The 22,478-nt window shown below is 39.6% G+C and overlaps 1 protein-coding gene across 1 annotated transcript in view; it reads right to left on the bottom strand.

Moving 5' to 3' along the window:
- Nucleotides 1-444: 444 nt before the first annotated feature.
- Nucleotides 445-22,478, bottom strand: part of LOC105551335 (acylphosphatase-2-like) — a 38,077-nt gene continuing 16,043 nt past the window's right edge. The window contains exon 3 of the mRNA XM_011996526.1: nucleotides 445-903. Within this exon, the coding sequence (XP_011851916.1) occupies nucleotides 789-903 (115 nt within the window). The 3' untranslated portion in view covers nucleotides 445-788. The remainder of the gene's footprint in view (nucleotides 904-22,478) is intronic.

The following is a 22,478-nucleotide window of genomic DNA, read 5'->3' on the forward strand; positions in this document are numbered from 1 at the left end:
CCCCTTTATATTCTCCATTGCTTTATCAGTTACATGTGAAGCTTCCCAAGTGATAGGCCAAATTTAGGGGACAGTATTGTATGATTCATTTAGACTCTCAGTTTCTTTTCTGGTTAATAGGATATCTGTTGTGGGTGGTGGTTGAAAATCTTGATGATTGCTATACTGAAATTGTGAGTTCTTGTTAGCCACCATCATTCAGCCTGAATGTTCAGTGTACACAGCAATATAGAAGGCATTAAGTAGCTCCAACTGAATAATGTTCACATTAACCAGAATTTAAAAAACTCTTTGTTGATAATATTTTATGGTTATATTGATCATCACATACATTTATTTCTAATTGCTGGTTCTTTTTAAAGAGTTTAATAACAAATTACTCAACTGTAGTAACAAATTATTCAGAGGATTTTATAATTCAACACAGACAACAGTATGTGAAAATAATTTTTAAATGGTTAACTTTATTTTATGTCTCGCCAAATAACATATGTCATATATGCTGTAATGTTCATTGAAATTAAAGATTCCATGAGACAAGTTTAAATTGTTCATACTAAATATTTTATAATGACATTTTAATCTTAGCATACTACATTTTTGCTTGTTGAAAACATAGTTGAGTAAAATTACTTCAGTGTCAGACATTTTTAGTAACACAGTCGCTTAGCTTTCAGAACGGAAAGTTCCTTTTTCACCCTACTCTACTACTATTATTCTAGTATACATAGTCTTAAGAACATATAGTATCTATTGTGCAGTATAAGCATTACAATTTTTCTCTTCTATTAGTATCTAATACTAAAATTAGAGTATTCAAGTTTAGAGATGGTTTTTTCATTAGAAAAGTTTGTGCGGTCAATGCGAGAACTAGGGCTTCCAATCTTGCTCAGCCAGGACTTCCTACAAAAAACAGATAAATAAATCAAATTAGCATACAAAGTACACATGGATCAGCTAAAATGATCCCACAGTAGGTATTAATGAGAGTTTACCTTTACTAAGCAACTTTTTGCATATATGTGATATTTAAATTTGTTTACATTGTATATAGCACCCTAAGAATACCACAGAGTATAATGTATAATTAAATATGGACAAAGACAATCTAATAAATTAAGCACAGTCAATTCCTGATGATTTTATATTAGGGTTATCCCCCGCCCCCCAACTTAAAACACTCCAAGGCCACTGTTACCTAGCTCTTATACTCAAAACGATCAAAATATTTTTATAAGGAGCTTAGTAATAAAAACAATTTACTATTGTTTCCTCATTACTCAGCACATGGTAGATGTTTCATATATTTATATGTATGTAAATATATATATATACACACACACACACACACACACACATATATATGGTGAGAGAGATCCATACTAAAAGAATAAAGAAGAGACATGATTTTCCAAACACATTAAAGTAAGAAAAATTGCTCATCTACTTTTATCTATTCAAATACTGTTTCTTATCACAGATTAACAAAGCGATTGCATTAAAGGACAAGTTGAATGCTCTGAAATATTTTTCTGATTATTTAGTGCAAAGGTTTATCTTATTAGTGATATCCATGTATTTAATTCATGCATTAGAGCACTTACCCAAGATGTTTCCTATATGGTTCGGGCCTATTATATATTGCTGATATCTCAGATAACACTGAGGACTTTCCAGAATCTTTCTACCTACTACTAATTAGTTGGGATGATAGATCTGTTGGGACTATGGGTTTATAAAATAGGGCTGTTTTATACAAATGATGGCTGTTATATCTGTTGCTGTTGTAGAAACATCCTATGAATTTCCTCATATCCCCAAATTATTTCAGGTTGTGAAGCTAGGGCTGTATACAGCTATGCAGTATGATATGTGACAATCTTATATAACTTTAGATTTAAAATATTTTTTAGGTTAGCTGAAAATTCCTCTTAATCAGGCTAGAGAAGAATTCCAATGATTCAAATTGCTATTGTGCTTTTTAACCCTTTATTTGGATCTTATTTGTGACAGTTTTACTGGCTGAGGTTAATTTAGACTTCTTTTTCTTTTTTTTTAGCTCAGTCAGTTGAAATCTTTAAAATGAAAATTTCATGTGTTGAAGGAAAAACTCAGTTCTTATGAAAAGGAGCTGATAGCTTCAACTTTACAAGTCACATCTTCTTGAAACCTCCTAGAAAAGAGAGACCACAAATAATACTGAAACCTAAAATTTATTAAGCACTAACAACTTTTTTATTTGAGGGTGGGGGGACAGGATCTCACTTTGTCACCCAGGCTGGAGTGCAGTGGCATGATCATGGCTCACTGCAACCTTGACCTTCAGGGCTCAAGTAATCCTCCAGCCTCAGTCCCCCAGGTAGCTGGGACTATAGGCATGCATCACCACACCTGGCTAATTTTTTTTGAATTTTAGTAGAGACAAGATCTCACTATGTTGCCTAGGCTGATCTCCTGGCCTCAAGCAATCCTCCCTCCTCAGCCTCCCAAAGTGCTGGAATGACAGGTGTAAGCCACTGCACCTGGCCAAGCACTAACAATTTGTTCGGCACTATGCTAAGTTCTTTACGTGTCTTTCATTCCACATATGAACCCTGTAAGTCATAGGCTATTATTGCCCCCAGTTATTGATGAGAAAAGAGAGACACTTAAGAGATAGTAACTTGCACAGGGTGGTTAGCAGAGTGGTTGTGAGGAGGATTCGGATTCTGAGTATATTTTGAAGATATAGTAAAAGTAGATTTGCTGACAGATTGAATGTGGGTGTGAGAAAAGGAGAGGAGTGAAGGATGACACCAGAGTTTTTGGTGTGAGTAACTAGTTGGATAGGGTTGTCATTTACTGAAATGGAGAGACTGTGAGAGGAGCAGATTTGGGGGAAGGGGAAGATCAGAGGCTCAGTTTTGGAATGTTACATTTGAGATGTCTGTTAGACATCCAAAGCGAGATGTTGAGTAGGCAGCTGGACCTACAAGTCTGGTTAGAGGAAATAAAATTTGGAATTTGTCAGCAGGTAGACAGTATTGAAAGCTATAAGATTGGCTGGGATCATCAAGAAAATGAATCTAGATAGAAAAGATAGGTCCAATGACTGTACTTTGGGGGTTCTCCAATGTTAAGTGCTCACGAAGCAGAGGAAGAACCAGAAAAGGAGGAGAATAAAGCATCCAGTGAGGTATGAGAAAAACTGGTGCCCAGGGAGCCCAATCAAGCCCTCAGGAAGGAGAGAGGGATCCACCAGCCCGATGCTGCTGGCAGGGCCAGTGAGGTGAGAAATGCGAACTGGCCATTGTGTTTAGCCACGTGGATGTCACCAGTGACCTTGGCAGGAGCAGTTGTGGTGGCATGAAAGCCATATTTGAATGGGCTCAAGAGAATGAGAAGGGAGAAAATGAAACCATGGAATCCGAGACTAGGACTACTGGGCATTGGAACTGCAATGACTAATCCACCTGAGCTGATAACTCAATGTATTGACCTAGTTGAGATACCTGCCTGTATCTTGTCCTTAACATCAGGGACTTCTTCCCCAGCCGAAAGTACGGCCTGGAGGAATCTATGCCACTGATGGGGCAGATGGTCATGGTGTTGGGAGGCTGGGCTCTGCTTCCCCTGGGGGAGGGTGGCCACTTTGTGTCATAGCTTCATATATGCTTCCCCTATTGCTAGGAACCACTCTGCTTGATCTGCCTCCTCAGCTAGGAGTGTTCTGGTCACCTGTCACTTGGCAGGCCCTGAGACCTCACTCTCAAGTGGTGTTTTTGCAGTCAGCCTTTGGTAAGTGTGGCTCAGGTCTAAAGAGGGCAGAACTAAGAGTTATCCAAGCACTAAAATAGTCACAAAATTTCACAAAATTTATGGCTGATGAGAATGTGTGTGAAATATACATATATACGTGTATGTATACATATACAGACACGTGTGTATGTATACATATACAGACACGTGTGTATGTATACATACATATAAAATCACTCACCCTTAGTGTCAGAGCCACCTAACAGTACTAGTTAATACAATTCAATAAATATTTAAGTAGGACTTTACGCAAGTCATTCTAGATGCTGGAGGACATACATAGAGATTTAAAATGGAATTCCTTCCCTCAGTAACTTACATTCCAATAGAAGAGTCTGGAGAATAATAAAAATGGCCATAATGTTAAGGCAGAATATGATGGGCAGTGTGATTTATATTATACAAAGGGAGAAGGGAATTGGGGGGTTAACCTGGTCGAGGTTCTCACAGACATCTTGGTGACAGCAATGGCATTTGAGCTAAGTTTTAAAGAAGATATTAGTGTTTTTTCCCCAAATCTTAGAATGGGAAATGCCAATTTAAGCATGACAGAAAACCAAGAAGCATAGGAAAAATGTTGGTAATGTTAGCAAATTTTAAAAATTCAAAACACTTGAATGACTGGAAGAAAGTCTTAAAGCCAAACAAACAGCAAACTGAAGAAACTTATTTGCAACTTTCTTACTATACAAACGGTACTTGAAAATTAATATACGTATGGTATATGGTATATTACCAATATGTATGGCTGTGCAATAGAAAAATGTGCAAATAACACAAGCAAATGAAAGGGAAAGAAATATAAATAGCCAGTAAATAATATGTAAAAACATTCTTACTCATACGCATACTTTTTAAAAATACAAATAAAGCAAGAATAAGCCACCATCTGTCACTTATGGAATGGTAAGATTTAAAAACTTGATAACATCCAGTAGTGGCAGTTAGGGTGTAGTTAGGCAATGTAGAAAAGAGGCACTTTTCTACATTGGTGATGGGAGTGCAAATTTGTACAGCTTTTTGAAAGGGCAACTTGGTACTACCTAACAAATTATTAAATGTTCTCGTCTTACAAACATACTCTCATAAGGAGGGTACCCTGGGATTCAGGCTCTGAGATGATTAGCATGAAGTTAATCAGGGAGTGCTGTCAGGTTTAACAACTTGTGGAAGGCAAGGAAAGGAAAGGAGACAAGACTGGACTGAGGGAGAAGCTGGGCAATGATGCAGTCTCAATGAAGACCTTGGCCAAGACTTAAGGAGCTCTGAAACTGAGAAGACCCTTCAGAGTTGTCTCAAGTTAAGGTGAGAGGGCTGGTCTTTATATTCCCCACATTAACCCAGTCATTAGAGGAGAGCTGCCCAGGGAAGAATACGTGAACTTTAGTGAGGTTACTTTCTTCTGCTGAGGCAATTCCTGAAGAAGGCTGATGGCTAAGGACCATCTTCCAGCAGCACTCCTGTCATCTGGGGGACTGAATCCTTCAATCTTGAAAGGGAATCCGAGTGGTAGATCAGTGTCCTTTACACATACTCTCATAAGGAGCCAAAGAGAATGAATTGAAGATTCAAGCAAATGAGTGGTAATTGATGGAACAAGGCCCAGAGCAGTCAGAAGAAACAGGATCAAGAGATGAGTAGACTCATTTGGTATAGAAAAGAGGACACATTTTCTCTGTATGGAAGAGAAGACAGTAGATTTTAAAAACTGGAGAGCAATTTGGATAGGAAGAGGCATTCACATGAGATAGCTTCCATTTTCTCAGTGTGTGGGAGATAAGGTAATTTACTGAGAATAAGTGGGGTGGAGGAAGAGTTGAAGGATTGAATAAAGTGAAAAGGTGTAATAATCGCTAAAAGAGTTGACAAATGTTAAAGGAATTGTGAAAGAGCAATGAGGATCCTTAAAGTTAGTCTAGGTGACCAGGGACCTGCAAACACACCTGCCTGCAATGCAGTGTGCTCGTCAGATGCCTGTCCTGCAAGCAGGGTCCAAACCAGTGGGGCTTGGGATCAATGCCTGGGCCAGAGTTTTTCAGTAGGGACAATCCATTTCAGAGGGCAGATTTAACAATTCAATCAGATGTTTCCTGGAGTGGGTGAAGGAGTGTGAGCCTCCCTATCCACCAATCTGCAATGGATTTCTCTTTCGCCCTACTGCTGAGCTGTGGTCTTAGGCTTTTTTTTTTTTTTTTTTTTTTTGAGACAGAGTCTTGCTCTGTCACCCAGGCTGGAGTGCTATGGCGCAATCTCGGCTCACTGCAATCTCCACATCCCAAGTTCAAGCAATTCTTCTGCCTCAGCTCCTGAGTAGCTGGGATTACAAGCATGCGCCACCATGCCCAGCTAATTTTTGTATTTTTAGTAGAGACGGGGTTTCACCGTGTTGGTCAGACTGGTCTCAAACTCCTGACCTCGTGATCTGCCTGTCTCGGCCTCCCAAAGTGCTGGGATTACAGGAGTGAGCCACTGCACCCAGTTGGTCTTAAGTTTTCTAGGGTGACCATTGCATCTGGGAGCCTCTGATGTTGGTATCTTGATATCCTTTCCCTTGGACTGGTCATATTCTCCAGGCAAGATATACCCTATTTCCTGCCTAGAAGCTATGCATCTGGTTATATGTGCCCTGAGAATCTGGGAAGAAGGTTAAGGCCTCAACATGCAGGGATTAAATTTGATAAATCCCTGTTTTCAGCACTGCATCATTTTCTTAACTGTGTCTATAAAAATGAAACTCTGGCTGGGTGTGGTGGCTCACACCTGTAATCCCAGCACTTTGGGAGGCTGAGGCAGGTGGATCAGTTGAGGTCAGGATTTCAAGACCAGCCTGGACAACATGGTGAAACCCCATCTCTACTAAAAAATATAAAAATTGGCTGGGAATGGTGGTGTGCACCTTTAATTCCACCTACTCAGGAGACTGAGGCAAGAGAATCACTTGAATCTGGGAGGCAGAGGTTGCAATGAGCCAAGATCACGCCACTCCACTCCAGCCTAGGTGACAGAGTGAGTGAGACTGTCTCAAAACAAATGAACTCTGGCTTCTGCCTGAGCAGGCAGGGCAGCTGCTCTCCTGTTTGACATGGGGGACAACTGCTTAGTAAGCAGATTTGGAATCAGTACTCTTATTTTTAGCCCCACCTTCATGCCCACTTCCAGTGGCCTGAGCCTTGAGGGATTTCCACTGTGTTAACTGGACCATTTCTCTGCTTTGGAAGCCTGTAATGCTTACAATCAAATTTGCATTACCACCTGCTCATGTGTTTTCTAGTTTCCAAAGTTTTATTGCTGTAGCTTTATCTCCCATTATTTGTCCTTGTGGATGTTTTTAAGGGTGTTTAAAAACCATTTTTACTGATATTTAAGTAAGGTTGAGGAGGGAGCAGAGGCAAATTCATGTGTTCAAAATATGCCATCTTTATATGAAAGTATGGCTTTATCCTTTATATTTAAATCTTTCAAACATCTGGAATTATGTGATTGCCTTATATGAAAAAGATGTCTTAATTTTGAATAGACATTTCCCCCAGCATCTTTTACTAAATAACTTATCCTTTTCTACAGATTCCAAATGTAACTGTTATCTTACACTAAATTTGTGCATATGCCTGAGTCTGTTTATAGGCATTCTATTTGACCCCATTGACATGTTAATCCCTAAACCAGTACCAAACTATTCTAATTATAGTTTTAGAATATATTTTAATGTCCATTAGTCCCTATACCCTCACCTCATTATTCTTCTAGTTTTAAATGTCCTTTTTTGTGTCATACATTCTATTAGAGTTCAATATAATTTTATCCAATCCTTTCACATCCCCTTTTAAATCTAAAAATAATTTGAAGAGAAGTGGCAATTCTAACATTTGTCATCAAGAGTGAAAATTTTCTCCAGTTTTGCTCAAGTCTTTAAGTTTCTCACTAAAATTTTATAGTTTGTTTAATTCAGGTCCTGTGTATTTCTTGATAAATTTATACTCAGTTATATTTTTCTTGCTATTTTGAACAAGATGCTTTTTAATCATTATGCTTTTAAACAAGATACAGGAAAACTGGTGATCTCTTATATTGTAATCAGATGCCTTACTGAACTCCTTTAGTAGTATAATAGTTTTTCTCTTTCTTGGGGTTGCTAGGTAAACCACCCCATGTATTTTTCCTGAATTATTTTCCCCAAATTCATTCTGCTAGTTCATTTTACCACATTCGCTGGACTGCATAATTTTTTTGTTTGTTCATTTTTTGTTGTTGAGATGGGGGTCTCACTTTGTCGCCCAGGTTGGAACGCAGTGGCACAATAGTGCACTGTAATCTCGAACTCCTGAGCTTCAGCAATCCTCCCATCTCAGCCTCTCAAGTATCTGGGACTACAGGAATGAGCCACCATGCCTGGCTAGTTAAAAATCTGTGTGTGTGTGTGGAGATGGAGTCTCTGTATGTTGCCCAGGCTTGTCTTAAACTCCTGGCCTCAAGTGATCCTCCCACCTTGGTCTCCTAAAGTGTTAGGATTACAGGTGTGAGCCACTGCACTCAGCCACATAATTTCAAATCTCTTAGGCTATCCAGTCAGTTTGACTACTTGCCTTTCAGAAAATTTCTATAGTAAGTGTGCAAAGAAAGAAAGAAAAAACAGGAACAGTGTTCACCTACCCAAGGAGCCAACACAACCACAATACACTGCTCTGGTTCCAGCATATTTTACCTATAAGTTTAGTTTACTCAATAAATATTGAATGGATGGATGGGTAGGTGGATGAATTATATTTGCTTGAATGTCCCATTCAAGCAAGTGTTAATTGAAGTCTGGTATTTCTGCGGTAAATCTGAATCAGTTTTGTGTGCATGTATCTTTCAGGTATTTCTATTTAAGAAGGGTGGTCCACTGATAAGCTTACACAAACAAAACAGAAGGTTCAACTAGTAAAAATGAAAGGATAATAATGTAAACTAGAAAATCCTGTTGATAGAAGTCAGGTTGTTTGATAACCACGTGTCCCTCTTCACTCTAATGTATTTTACATGCTTATGTAAAGGTTTTGAAAATGAAACTAATTTTTGTAAAGTCTAATTTTATTCCTTTGCAAAAATCATGTTGCTTTTAATTATGAAGTAACAATATAAGAGGAGATTTCACTATGGATGCATTTTTTCTATGTTTGATGAGGATCATAGACAGTGGTGAAGACAATTTTTTATGGAATGGAAAAGGACAATGATCTTGGGTGTATTACTTTTAATTATCCCTCAGGCCACCTTTGCATTAAGAAATAAATAAAACACAGTGCTGATAAATGTTAAATGACCAAGGAAAAATCTATTTGTGTAATAAACTAACTGTGCTATATTTTTTGTTCCTATACAGGCAGTCACTAACGATTAGTCCCCTCAGGGTTTCCACAGCATTCTCATCCTTTAGTACAGATGGCACGTATTTAGCCATCAAATACAGTAAGCACCACACATTTTTTGCTTTGGAAGCCAGCAGAGAGGCCAGCTGTGGCCTTCTAAAATGCACTTAGGTTTCTACCGTTCTAGGGCCTCCTCTTTGACTGCCCCTATGTGAAAACGGCCCCACCCCTACTCTGTTGCGTGCATCCTGACAGTGATCACGTTCTGTAATTGCTGTGTTTATGTCATTGTCTATGTGTTTATTATATGCCTCTTCCACAATATAATGCAAATTCTAAGAAGGTGGCAGGATCAGGCTGGGTGCCGTGGGTCATGCTGTAATTCTAGCACTTTGGGAAGCGGAAGCGGGCAGATCACTTGAGGCCAGGAATGCGAGACCATCCTGGCCAACATGGTGAAACTCTGTCTCTACTGAAAATACAAAAATTAGCCAGGCATGGGGGTGGGTGCCTGTAATCCCAGCTACTTGGGAGGCTGAGGTACGAGAATTGCTCGAACTGGGGAGGCGCAGGTTGCAGTGAGCCGAGACCACGCCACTGCACTCCAGCCTGGGCGACAGAGGAAGACTCTGTCTCACATACACACAGAAAGAAGGTGGCAGTATCGGTCTTACTATTAGATTCCCAACAGCTAGCGTGATGCCTGCTGATAGTGGGTACTCAATAAATACATATTCATAAATATGTACAATTATAGGTCAATTACAAATAAAATAAAACTTAAAAAAGAAACATCCCCCGACCCCGAAGAAATAAATGTATATTGAATGAATGAGCCTTTGTCATCTGCCTGCCTTCTTCAGGTCTACAGGTTCCATGCGTGGTAGGAGGGCGATTTCTAGGCACCTATACCGTCCACACATAGAAAGGGACCCTGAATGCTACTTTTTAACTCTTTGATTTTTATCTCACAAAAAACAAAACCCTCACTTTTTAAAATACTCTGAAAGTTAGAGAAATATTTGCTCTTATTACAGAAACTCATAAAATATTTTATTCATGGTAGTCCCTTCTGAAGAACACAAGCAATGACTATATTCTTGCTCTTAAAGGACATTGGAGACCTATGGATTCAGGGATCTAGTGACCAGAATAGAAGCAGGTGAACCAAGATTACTTGTGCAATTAGTTCATTTATCTGTGCCAGCCCCCAATATTATTGCATGTTTTTGTGCTTGTGAGTTTATTCATTACATAAATATACATGGTAACTGGCTTTACCCAGAGTTCAAGGTAATTCTTACAACACTACAGGAGGGCCAGGTCCATCCTGCAAGCCGAGTCACATGACATGCCATCAGCTTCTGTCAAGTCCAGTGCACAGCTGTATATGCTCAACTATATAGTATAAAAATCCTTAGACATTTTTTCTTAGTATCTCAAAGATGTGCAAACATCTATTGTACTTATTGTATTAACTCAGGATATTTTACTCGGTTTTTTTTTTTTTTTTTTTTAAGAGACAGGGTCTTACTTTGTCACCCAGGCTGAAATGCAGTGGTATCATGACTCACTCTGGCCTCAACCTCCTGGGCTCAGGGGATCTGCCCGCCTCAGCTTCCAGAGTAGCTGGGACTACAAATGTGTGCCACCACATCTGGGTAATTTTTAAAAAAAATTTTTTGTAGAGATAGGATCTCACTATGTTGCTCAGGCTGGTCTCAAACTCCTGGCCTTACGCACTTCTCCCACCTCAGCCTCCCAAGAGCTGCAATTACAGGAGTGAGCCACCACGCCCAGCCTCAAGATTTTTAAAGAGGAGAATCCTTTCTTTCAACATAATCTTGCACAAAGCCTTCATACTTACAGTAGACAAGTTTTTCTCTAAAGCAAGGGAATGGTTGGGGGCATATGTGTGTACTCGTGTGTATGTCCACCGGCAGATACCACCCCGCCTAGCCCTCTTGCTTCTCCAGTTGTAGTGCAAGCACCTCTGAGGAATCCCAAGGGTTCTGAGGAACTCCATTTGAAAACTGCCCTATTAATCTAATACTAAGCAAAACTATAGTGGAGTGGAATATATGAAGAATTCACCCTGTGTAGAAATGGAAATCAACATAGGACTGTCTTTTCTATAATTCGAGTCAGTTAGTATTTCCTGTGTAGTAAGCTCCTGGGGTAATATTAAAAATTCCATTTAATATCTTTGTCTGAAACAGAGGTGAAATTAAAGCACTAGAAAGCTAACACTATCAATAATTCATAGTAGTTCTATTTCCTGGGACTAAAGGGGGGTGGCATAATCCTTTCAGATGTCTCTTCAGCACCAGTATAAAATGAAGACCACAGCAAGAAAGGAGACAGTGAAAGAAAAAAAAAAGACAGATAATGAATTAAAAGCTAATGTGATGCATGTTGGAAAATACTGAGTTGCCTGTCAATTTCAGGCTTTTAAACTAGCATTAATAATGGAAGGATAATGGATGATATATAAAATTTTTGCCATTCTCCTTTCTTTAACAAGTTTCCTTATTCAGTTACATGTGGGCAAATAATACCATAGACTCCTTTATTATCAAATGTTTTAATGTCTGAAATATTTGTCAGATATGTAGCCCACGATTAGTGAGTTCAGTGATTATCCAGGGAATCCTAGAGCATCCATAATTAACCTAAGACCCAGATTCCTCATTTTTAAAATGATGATACTGCTACTCAACCCACTAAACTATTGAAAGGATTAGAGAGAGTGTATGTAAATCACTTAATGCAACATCTGGTCATTAATAACTATGATTACAGTGTAATTATTTTCTGCCTTTGCCAAAGATGGTAGACAGCCTGTTTAGCAAGCTCTGTGACCCTCAGAGTCACATACTTCCAGTGCATCTCCACTAGTAAGACCTGTTGGTCTCGGCAGAGGTGCTTCTCATCTTGCAGTGGAAAATGACCCATCATTCAACCTCCTCGGCTGGGTGAGAGTCTGGAAGAGCCACTGAGGTTTGAGCTATGCCCAGGATTCTGAGAACCAGTTAATTGAATCAAAGGGCCTGGGAGCAGAGACGGCAGAACAAGTGAGGGGATGACTATAACCTGTAACTTCCCTGCCACACCACAGCTTCTAGGTCAACACAGTGACAGATATCCTCTTCTTTCTGTTTTATTTGGTGGAACAGAATAGGTGCCGGCACAGTGGTAATGGATGGAAGTAGACTTTAGAGTCAGTGTGCTTAGGTGTGAGTCCAGCTACTACTTCCTGGTTGTGTTGGACAAGTTTCTTAAACTCTTAGTGCCTCATCTGTAAAATGAGGAGTATACTGCCTACCTCACAGAGAGTTGCTGTGAGGATTAAATAAAATAATCTGTAAAGTGTTTAACACTGTGTCAGGAAAACAGAAAATGTTCAATTATAAGCTAATGTCAGGGTATAGTCAGGGTACAGTAGCAGGTAACTAAAACCACCTTAGCTACTTTAGAATGGAATTTAATATAGGGAATTAGGTACTTAAAAAATAATTGGAAGAACTGGAATAAAAAATCTAGATTGGGCCTGTTGGAGCAACTCTGCAGAATTGACTGCTAAAGTATAAACGTTAAAACTGTGATTCTCATACAAGTATAAAATGACAAGTCACAAATATTTAATACACTAACTAATAAGGGAATCTGTAAGATGTTAAGTCCAGTTCAAAGGAGAATTCAGAGATACATACACAATCAGAAATGTTTAAATCAACTGGTTAATAGATGCAAAACTGGTGAAAATTCTACAGGACAGCACTGTCTGAACCATAATGCAAGCCTCATCTGTAATTTAAATTTTCTAAGAGTCATATTTTAAAAAGTAAAAATAGTTAATTTTAATAATATATCTTTATTAATTTAACCCACTCTATCCAAGATATAATTACTTGAAGATGTAATCTATATAATACATAAAATTAACGAGATATTTTTACATACTTTTTCATATTGAGTCTTTGAAATATGGTAGATATTTTATACTTATAAGACATCTCAATTCAAACTTGCCACATTATAAGAGTTCAATAACTACATAGCTAGTAGCTTTATTATTAGACCATGTAGCTTTAAGGCAGTAAAAATAATGTTTGGGATTATCTTTTCTTCAGGGCAAAAATCAATTTTATATCTACCAAAAATAAAATTTGTTTTGCTATGGATAAGAATTGTTTGTGGCTGGTCCTGCTGGTAATTTCAGCACTTTGGGAGACCAAGGCAGGAGGATTGCTTGAGCCCAGGAGTTTGAGACCAGCCTGGGCAACAGAATGAGATCCTGTTTCTTTTACATTCAAATAAAATTAAAAAGTAAAAAACAAAACTATTTGGATTTCTATAGCTTGCTGCAAATAAATTTCTACCTTACAGAGTTGTAAAATAGTGTAGTTAATAGGAAGTCACCAGCGCACACCCCTGTAGAATTAGAAAATTCCTAAAGTTTCTACCAGACAATATTAGAATTCTCCTGGAAGACACTGCCGATCTCTATGATCCAATTTCAAGCCTTGGACAATTTTTCCAGATAGGCCTATTAGGGGAATCAGGAGACTGCCAGGAAAAATAGAGTTTATGAATATACTACCCTATCAGTCCAGGTATCAGGAAGGCACTACCAGAATTGTTGGCCCCAGAGCCACATGGGTAGATCCTCACACCAGCTAAATGGATGCCTCAGGCACTGCTGCCTCTCTGTCCACTGAACTCGGTTCCAAATTCAAATTTCACAGGAATACCTCTGATTAATAATGACTAAATCATATTTGAGACCCTTGCTGCAAAGGCAGTCAGGAAATGTAGCTCCTAGCTCTCCAGTGTCTGCAGTACATGAAAGATCGCAGAAGGAGTTTGGAATAGAGGTTGACCAAGCCAATATACCACATCTTCTGCAGCCATTATTCAGTGAAGAGCTTCATGAAATTCTTCACTCTGGGATTCAGAGGAATTATATTTTTTTGCTGGTCTGTATGGTGGCCACACTTACGTGGACCCTTTCTGATAGGGTTCTCAGCACTAGAACAGCATCCTGAGGAACACTAACATTGAAGGGTCAGGTGCAGAAGGAGAAGGCAACAGAGGACGTGTAGAAGGCATGACCAGAGAAGAGGGAGATGATAGCCAGCAGTGTGTGCTGTTAGGAAAACCCAAGGTATGAGATATTTTAAGAAGGGAGCAGTCAGTGTCCAAACGCTGCTGGGACCCAGGTAAAATAAATGAAAAGTGCTTGGGGACCTCAGCAAGCTCAGCTTTAGTGAAGTGGTGGGGGTGGAAGCTAGATTTGCATGGTTTTAGAGTGAGGGGGAAGTGAAGAATCAGAGACAGCAAGAATAGATCATCTTTCGAGCTGTCTGCCTGTGAAGGAGAGGAGAGAAAGCAGCTGTATACATCTTTATGGTTCTGTTCTTGGCAAGGCAAGCCTGCCTAGATTTTGAATTCAATGCCTTCCAATATTTACGAGTGCCTTTGTCTCAGAAGAGCAATATTTGAGGAAGATTGCTTTGACGCCCAGTCTGGGATGTTCTCTCTTCCAGTTATGTTAAAATCGACTCCTACGTGAAGGCAAATGAAAAATGAGTTGGCCAGACACGCCTGCGTTTTCACCCTCACCCTGACCTCTCTACCTCCCGGCAAAAATACTCCTAAACAAATTGAGTTGGGGCTGGGGGATGCCGTTATCTGATAGAGAACTACTAGATAATTTACTGCCAAACTGTGGCCCACTCATAGCAGAGGTCATTATTTTAGGCATCACTTAAGCTTTGTTCCTGGCTCTATTTTATGTCCCCACCCTTGTTTTTATCCCTTTTCCATTTTAAATGTACACGCTCTTGTTTAATACACGCTTACAAATCACTTTAAATCCTGCTGGGAACACAGCGAAGCACAAACATAAAAAACTGTGTGTTATCCCTGCTTGCTGATACTCTTTCTTTGATTTTATCATGGAAATAGTAGGGGTGGGGGAAGAGATTTATTTAAGGAGTTTTGCTTTACAGCGGACTTTGCTAGATACCTTTTCATTAAAGTGAGGCATGCAACGTTCTATGGTCATAAAAACCATGTCTTCAAGGCATCAGTCTCTGTGGCCATGGACTCGGGGACCAAGCCAGGCAGCCGGGGCCTCACCCGGGGAAGCTTCAGGCTGCATCGATCGCGGGGCGGCGGCGGCCGGGCACCCACCGGCTCCGACCTCTGCGCAGAGGGGAGAGTGCACGGCCTCAAAGGGAAATTCATAAAGCGTCACCCTGACAGGCCTGATTCAATTTGCGCACAACTGAGTCAAAAGAATACCGCGAAGGTGAGATGGAAAGGCGGCTAACGACACAAGAACCGCTAGAAGAAGAGATGTGCTAGATGGAAAAGGAGAAGCAAAAATTACATTTTAATGGAAAGACGACTGTTCGGCTGTGTGTTAGACGCTGGCGGTGTTGAGCATATTACATGTGGTTAACCCTGAAGATGGGGGCTCTCAGAATGCCTTGAAATATTTGACAAGAATCAAAAATAATGAAGCCCTTCTTTATGGACATGTCTCATCGTTAGGGAAATGGCTATCTTTTGAACCTCCCAGGATTTTTTTTTTTTTTAGATTCTCCTATGTGACTCAGTTCATAGGAGGTTCATGATGGGAGGTAAGAATGCCATAGTAATGTTTTAATTCGTAGGTGGCTGCCTGTAAATGGTACTTTTATATGATAATATTTTCAATATTTTTTTGGCACAAATGTGTTAAATGCTCACAAAAATGCAGTCTGTTATGTAGACAGAGATGATCATTAAAAACGTTTTCCTTTTTGTACTCATAAAAATATGCCAGCATATATATTTTTTTTTTTTTGCAAAAATGTAAAACAAAATAGAAGGTGAGGAAAAAACATGTATCTTCGTAACAATCACTGCAGGTTATAAAACAAAGTCATTGCTGAATCCCAATAAAGGTGTTTCTGCCTGGATTGTGAAAACTAAAATTGGGTATAGAATTGTCACCCTAGTAACAAAGAATTTAAACAGCGTGGGCCTGTTGGTTGACTTAAATCTGCTGTACTTTTCATAAATAAATCTAAGTTATTAACAGCTTGGTAAATTTTTGACAAATAAGAGGACATCATCAACATATCTAAGTTGTCTATCTAGTGGGAGGCGACAAAGTAGAAAGAAGGAAGGATGAGAGGCTGAAAGGGAGAGGAGAGAAACATTTCATGGAAGAGGTTGAGAGACATGTAATTTGACTCTAAGGTGTGCTTAATTTTGCTGACACCATTAATGATCAAAGAATATCTAGCAAGCAGAATCAAAATGTAATTTAACTTCATTATATTATATATCCTTTTGAATTGAAAGCTACTTATATAATTGATAACTGTCATTCTTTAGTTTTCCAAATGACTTTTAGATGATGAGGTGGCTCTATCTTGGGATATAAACCCAAATTCACCAGAGTGATAATTTGGCTATGAATAGAATTAAAACCTGAGGTCACAGAAGTTACAACCATGAAACTAAAGCTGGTAGGTGGGTCCTGCTGTGGAAGAAACTGGACTCCCTGAGATTGGGTCTAGAAAGTGCAGTTTGGACTTGGCAATCATCCAAATAAGGCCTCAACCATTGGGAGCCTCTTCTAATTACATACTATTTCCTGCTACAGCTAATGTACATCACAGAAAGAAAAAAACTAGTTAGCAGCTTCCTGTAGGATCCTAAAAGGCACTGTTAACATCAGAACATCGGTGGAGTTGCCAAAGCTCTTCACTGGTCAAGGAATTGATCCTAAAAGCTTTCTGTGGAATGATCAAGTTTAGGGGAACAAACACAAAATTTCATAGGAGATCAATTTATAAACTAGAATACCATGCATCATTTATAGTAGGCAAATATATCAGCCGTTTATAACCTAATTTTCCTTTTGAGAGAAATGCACTAATGAGACAATTACATTAGATTGTTCTTTGTCTAGCCTAGGTGAAACTTGGCCTAGAGAATATATATAATTAGAATATCCTTTTCCCCAGGAAGTGCTGAGGAAACAGTAATATGGCCCACCTTCTTAAAAACTACAGCACCCACTGCTTTTCACTTAACAAATCACTACCTCAGACAAGTTAATGAGGCTATAGTTTTCTTTTTAGTTGCTTTGTTCCTATACGGAGGATATGCCTTGGTCACCTCCATTATGCTGAAACACATTCCATTCAGTCTGTTCCTAGGGTGAAGAAAAGGAAAAGCCTATCACTTCATCATACTATCTTCACAGACCGCATCTTAGGCAGCTTGCTGTGAAACAGGTGATTTTGTTTCCATTTTGGAAGGCAACAGGTCTGATACTTTCCCTGGATAGAGGCAAAGTGAAGGGAACAAAGCCCTCTCTAAACTGTGGCTACACGAGTGGCAGGCAAGTGCAAGAATGCCCCTTTCCCACAGAGGGAATTAACCCAAAGGGAATGACTGAAAGGGTCATTATGTTCTCCAAGACAATCAAGGAAGCAGCATAGAGAGTCAACATGCTGATTAGGGAATGTTCCCATTACTATGAGTGCTGTTCAAACTACCTTCACACCTAGAGATAACAAACACTGTTTATCCTGCTTAAAGTCTGCAACTTGGGCAGGGATTAACAGGGAAAGCTCGTCTCTGCCACACTTGCCAAGAGCAGCTCTGAGGCTGAGGAATAACTGGAATCACTTACAAGTCTGGCAGGTGATGCTGGGAAAACTCAGTCAGCTGGGTTCTGCAACTGCTCCAGCTCCTCAGTCGTCTCCCTCTATCCCTACATGACCTCTTCAGCATGATGGCTTCAGAGTAGCCAGACATTTTGTGTGGTCACAGGGCTCCAAAGGCATCTCAGTAGGGCCAGGCAGAAACTGTACTGCCTGCTCTAACCTAGTCTTGGAAGACACTCAGTGTCACCTCTACCACATTCTATGAGCTTGATGTCACTCACTAAGGCTGGCCCATGCTCAAGGAGAGGGAAATTAGATCCCACCTACTGTGGTCTGAATGTATCCCCCAAATTTCATATGTTAAAATTTAATTGCCAGTGTGATAGTATTAAGAGGTAAGGCATTTAGGAGGTAATTAAGTCATGAGGGGAGCCCTTATGGATGGGGTTAGCCACTTATAAAAAGGGCTTGAAGGAATAAGTCTGTTCCTTCCATTCCTTCCATCTCTTCTGCTATGAGGTGATAGAGTTAGCCCCCTCTGGAGTAAACAGTGTTCAAGATGCCACCTTGGAAGAAGAGATCAGGCCATTATCAGACACTGAACCTACCAGCACTTTGATCTTGGACATCCAAGCCTCCAGAACTGTGGGAAATAAGTTTCTTTATATATTACCCAGTCTAAGCTATTTTGCTATAGCAGCACAAATGGACTCACCTTTAGTGAGAATAGTGTGAAAAAATTGGGGAACATGTTTTTAAATCACCAGGGTAATTTTATATAGTTAAATAATTATGTGATAGTATACTATTTATTTACTAAGTCATTCATTCACAAATACTTATGGAGCTTTTACCATATACTGAACGAACATTGCTTTTTAAAGTTAAAAAATTCTAGATATTGTAGCCTGAGAAAACTTACATTTGGATATGATTTTATGTATTGAGAAGGTTGTGTTTTGTTTTAGGCCTGTCTTTGAAAGTGCTCGAACCAGCACAAAATGTCAGATGAGGACAAATCCATTTAGAGAGGAGTATAATCTCAACAGTATAAACGGACTTTTATTAGAATTCATTTAAAACCTGAGAAAATGGAAGTATAAATCTTTAATCAGCACAATTATATTATAGAAAAGTTATCTGTTGAGCAAAATACTATAAAAACAGATAATCTTTTCTACTAATTTTATATTTTCAGTTGCCTAGTATTGTGTGAAAGCAGGATTGTTCTCTGATAGACATAGATGACTGTATTAGGGTTAGATTTAGCTCTGAAGCACAGTAATAGTGGCTTGAAGAAGGTAGTTTACAGAGAGTCCCTGAGTTAGAATGGTTCAACTCACAATTTTTCGACTTTCTGGTGGTGCTAGCGTGATAAGCATTTAGTAGAAATCTTGTTTCAAATGTTGAATTTTGATCTTTTTCCAGGCTAGCAATATGCATTGATATTCTCTCACAATGTTGGGCAGCAGCAGCAAACCACAGCTCCCAGATCACAAGGGTAAACAATGGATACTCTACAGTGTACTGCATTGCCAAAGAGTTTAGCCCAACTGTAGGGTTGGTCTTGAATGCCTGGTCTCAAGAAATCCTCCCACCTTGGCCTCCCAAAGTGCTGGGATTATAGGTGTAAGCCACTTCGTCTGGCCCTGAGCACATTTAAGGTAGGCTAGGCTAAGCTATGGCATTCAGTAGGTTAGGTATATTAAATGCATTTCTGACTTACAGTATTTTCAACTTACAATGGGTTTATTGGTACGTAACCCTATCATAAGTCGAGAAGCATCTGAATTCCTTTATCATATAAAAGAAGCCTGAAGGTGGGCAGTCCAGAACGGGTATGACAGCTCCATACCTTCAGAGACCTTTCCAACTCACCACTCCATGATTTCTAGGATGTTGTCCTCCATTCTCATCACCCAAGATGGATGCTAAAGTTCCAGTCATCACATCTGTGTTCCAGGCAGCAGGATAGAAGAAGGCAAAGAGGAGGAAAATGATGTATGTTTGCAGTATGTTAAACAGGTTTTCTAGCAGCCGCCACACAATACTTGTGATTACATCTCATTGGCCAGAACTCAGCTGCAAAAGAGACTGAAATGTTGTCAATGTAGGCCTTATTCTGAGTGGCTATGTGCCCTGTAAAATCCCATGTATTACAATAGAAAAAGGAGAGGATGATTACCGGAGGACAGCTAGCAGTCTCAGCCACAGGATGGAAATTGAATGCTCTGTTTTGGACACGATAAGCATGAGATGCTTTTTAGACACCCATTAACAACAGAATTTAGGGGAGAGATTGAAACTGGAATTGTAAATTGGGAACTGATTATAGAAGATATTTAATGCCACAGGGCTAGATGGCAATACCTGGGAATAAATGGAAACAGAAAAGAAGAGGTCAGCAAGAGGAGCATCCCACAGAATAGGCTGAGGAGATGCAGCGAGTGAGGCAGAAGGAAAGCCAGGAGACCATGGTATCCTACAAACCCAGGGCTATCATCTGAATGTTTGTGTCCTCCAAAAATTTGTATGTTGAAACCTAATTCCTAATATGTTGGTATTAAGAGATAGGGCCTTTGGGAGATGGCAAGCTCATGAGGATTCCAATGGGACCAGTACCCTTAGAAAAGAGGGCCCAAGTGAGTTTGTCAGCCCCTTCCACCTATGAAGGCACAGCTAGAAGGCAAAATCTTTGAAGCAGAGCAGAGCTGTCACCAGACACTGAATCTGCTAGTGCCTTGATCTTGAACTTCCCAGCCTCCAGACCTGTGAGCAGTAAATTTATGTTGTTTATAAATTACCCAGTTTACAGTATTCTGTTACAGCAGCCTGAAGAAACTAAGATGCTCAGCAAAGAAGGTGTTTCAAGAGGGGAGTCTCAACAGTCTCATGGGCTGCTGAATGTTTAAGTAACACAGGCCAGAGAACCAATGACTGGATTTGGCAAGTTAAAAGTCAAGGACACTAATTGAGTCTGGTTACAATGGAGAGGTAGAAAGTAAAGCCCTCTGGGAGGGAATGAAGAGAAAAATAGGTGGGTGAGAAAGTAGGAACAGTCAACATAGCTTTATCAAGGAGATGTGCTGGAGGGCTGGAGATGATCTAGCTCTAGAGAATACCTTTTAAAAAACAATTGTAGATGCAAGAGCATATTTGTGTGCCTATGGGAATGATGGGATAAAAAAGGAAAAGGTGGTGATGTGGAAGAGAGAAAAAATAGAAGTAGCAAACCAGGATCCAGGGTACAACTGAGTCACAAGAAAAGTGTACGAAAAGGAGTGACACAGAGACACACAGAGTTTAGACAGGAGAATGAATTAGGAGATAAGAATTAGACGAAGTTTTTTCTTCTTATTTTAAGAAGAAATACTAGATGAATAGATTCTAGCAGTGGAATTGAGGGGTAGCAAATGCTCAAAAGACAAAGAGGATTCTCTTGAGGGCCAGCTCAGATAGACTGGTGGTGGATGCCTGGGGCTGTATGTTGAGGAGACGAGTGAAACTTTGTCCAGGCTCCATGGGAGAAAGTGCAGTGATTAGTGACGTGTCCCCCAATATTCTGACCTGAATCGTTTATGGAGCCTGCTTTGGCCTACAACCATGTGGATGCTTTTTATGAGTCTGGCTTTGGCTTTTAATCATATGATTTTTTTTTTTTTACAACGTTTAAATCACATTATAAGAACTGTTATAATCTTTTCCACTTAATATAAAGATAGTTGTCGCTCAGGCTGGAGTGCAGTGGCATGATCTTGGCTCACTGCAACCTCTGCCTCCAGGGTTCAATCAATTCTCCTGCCTCAGCCTCCCACGTAGTTGGGATTACAGGTGTGCACCACCACACCTGGCTAATTTTGTATTTTTAGTAGAGACAGGGTTTCACCATGTTGGCCAGGCTGGTCTTGAACTCCTGACTTCAGGAGATCCACTTGACTTGGCCTCCCAAAGTGCTAGGATTACAGGCATGAGCCAGTGCACCAGGACAAAGATAGTTTTTTAATGTTAGATCAGTATCTACATTCTATATCATCATTTAAAATGCTTCTTAAGTCTTCCATTGTATGGGTAGACTCCGTTGTACTTAATCAACTTCCTATTGTTGGAAATTCAAGTTGTTCTAATTGTTAATTAATTATAAATGTTAAAATATACTTATATATTTACTTGTAAAACTCCTAATATATTACATCTACTTTATGATCTAGAAGGCACTCTGAAGTCATGGTTTAAAACCATGGGCTGTTGAGTCAGAGTCAGACCTCTGGGATTCTAAATCTGAGTCTCAGTGTCTTCATCTGAGTAAAATGGGTTTAATAACATTTCTACCTTACAGGAGTGTTGTGAAGATGAAAGGAGTTAATATATGTAAAGCTCTACACACAGTCTTGAGGCATGGAAAGCATGCAACAAAAGCTAGCTCGTACAACTGAAGGGGCTCATGTCTACCCATCTCTACCCTCAGTGCTCAGCCCAGGGGTTGACAAGGTGTTCAATGAATTGCTTGTTGAATGAGTGATTTGTATAAGATCTTGGTAACAATATTAAAAGGATATAATCCTAGTCACAGGGATAGGTCTAAATTAGAACTCTTTAATCAAAATCTTGAGGCAAGATATTCATATCTAACAGGAATTGTATATGTATGATAATTGGG

This window comes from Mandrillus leucophaeus, unplaced genomic scaffold (genome assembly GCF_000951045.1).
Source record: "Mandrillus leucophaeus isolate KB7577 unplaced genomic scaffold, Mleu.le_1.0 Scaffold518, whole genome shotgun sequence".
NCBI classification, from domain to species: domain Eukaryota; kingdom Metazoa; phylum Chordata; class Mammalia; order Primates; family Cercopithecidae; genus Mandrillus; species Mandrillus leucophaeus.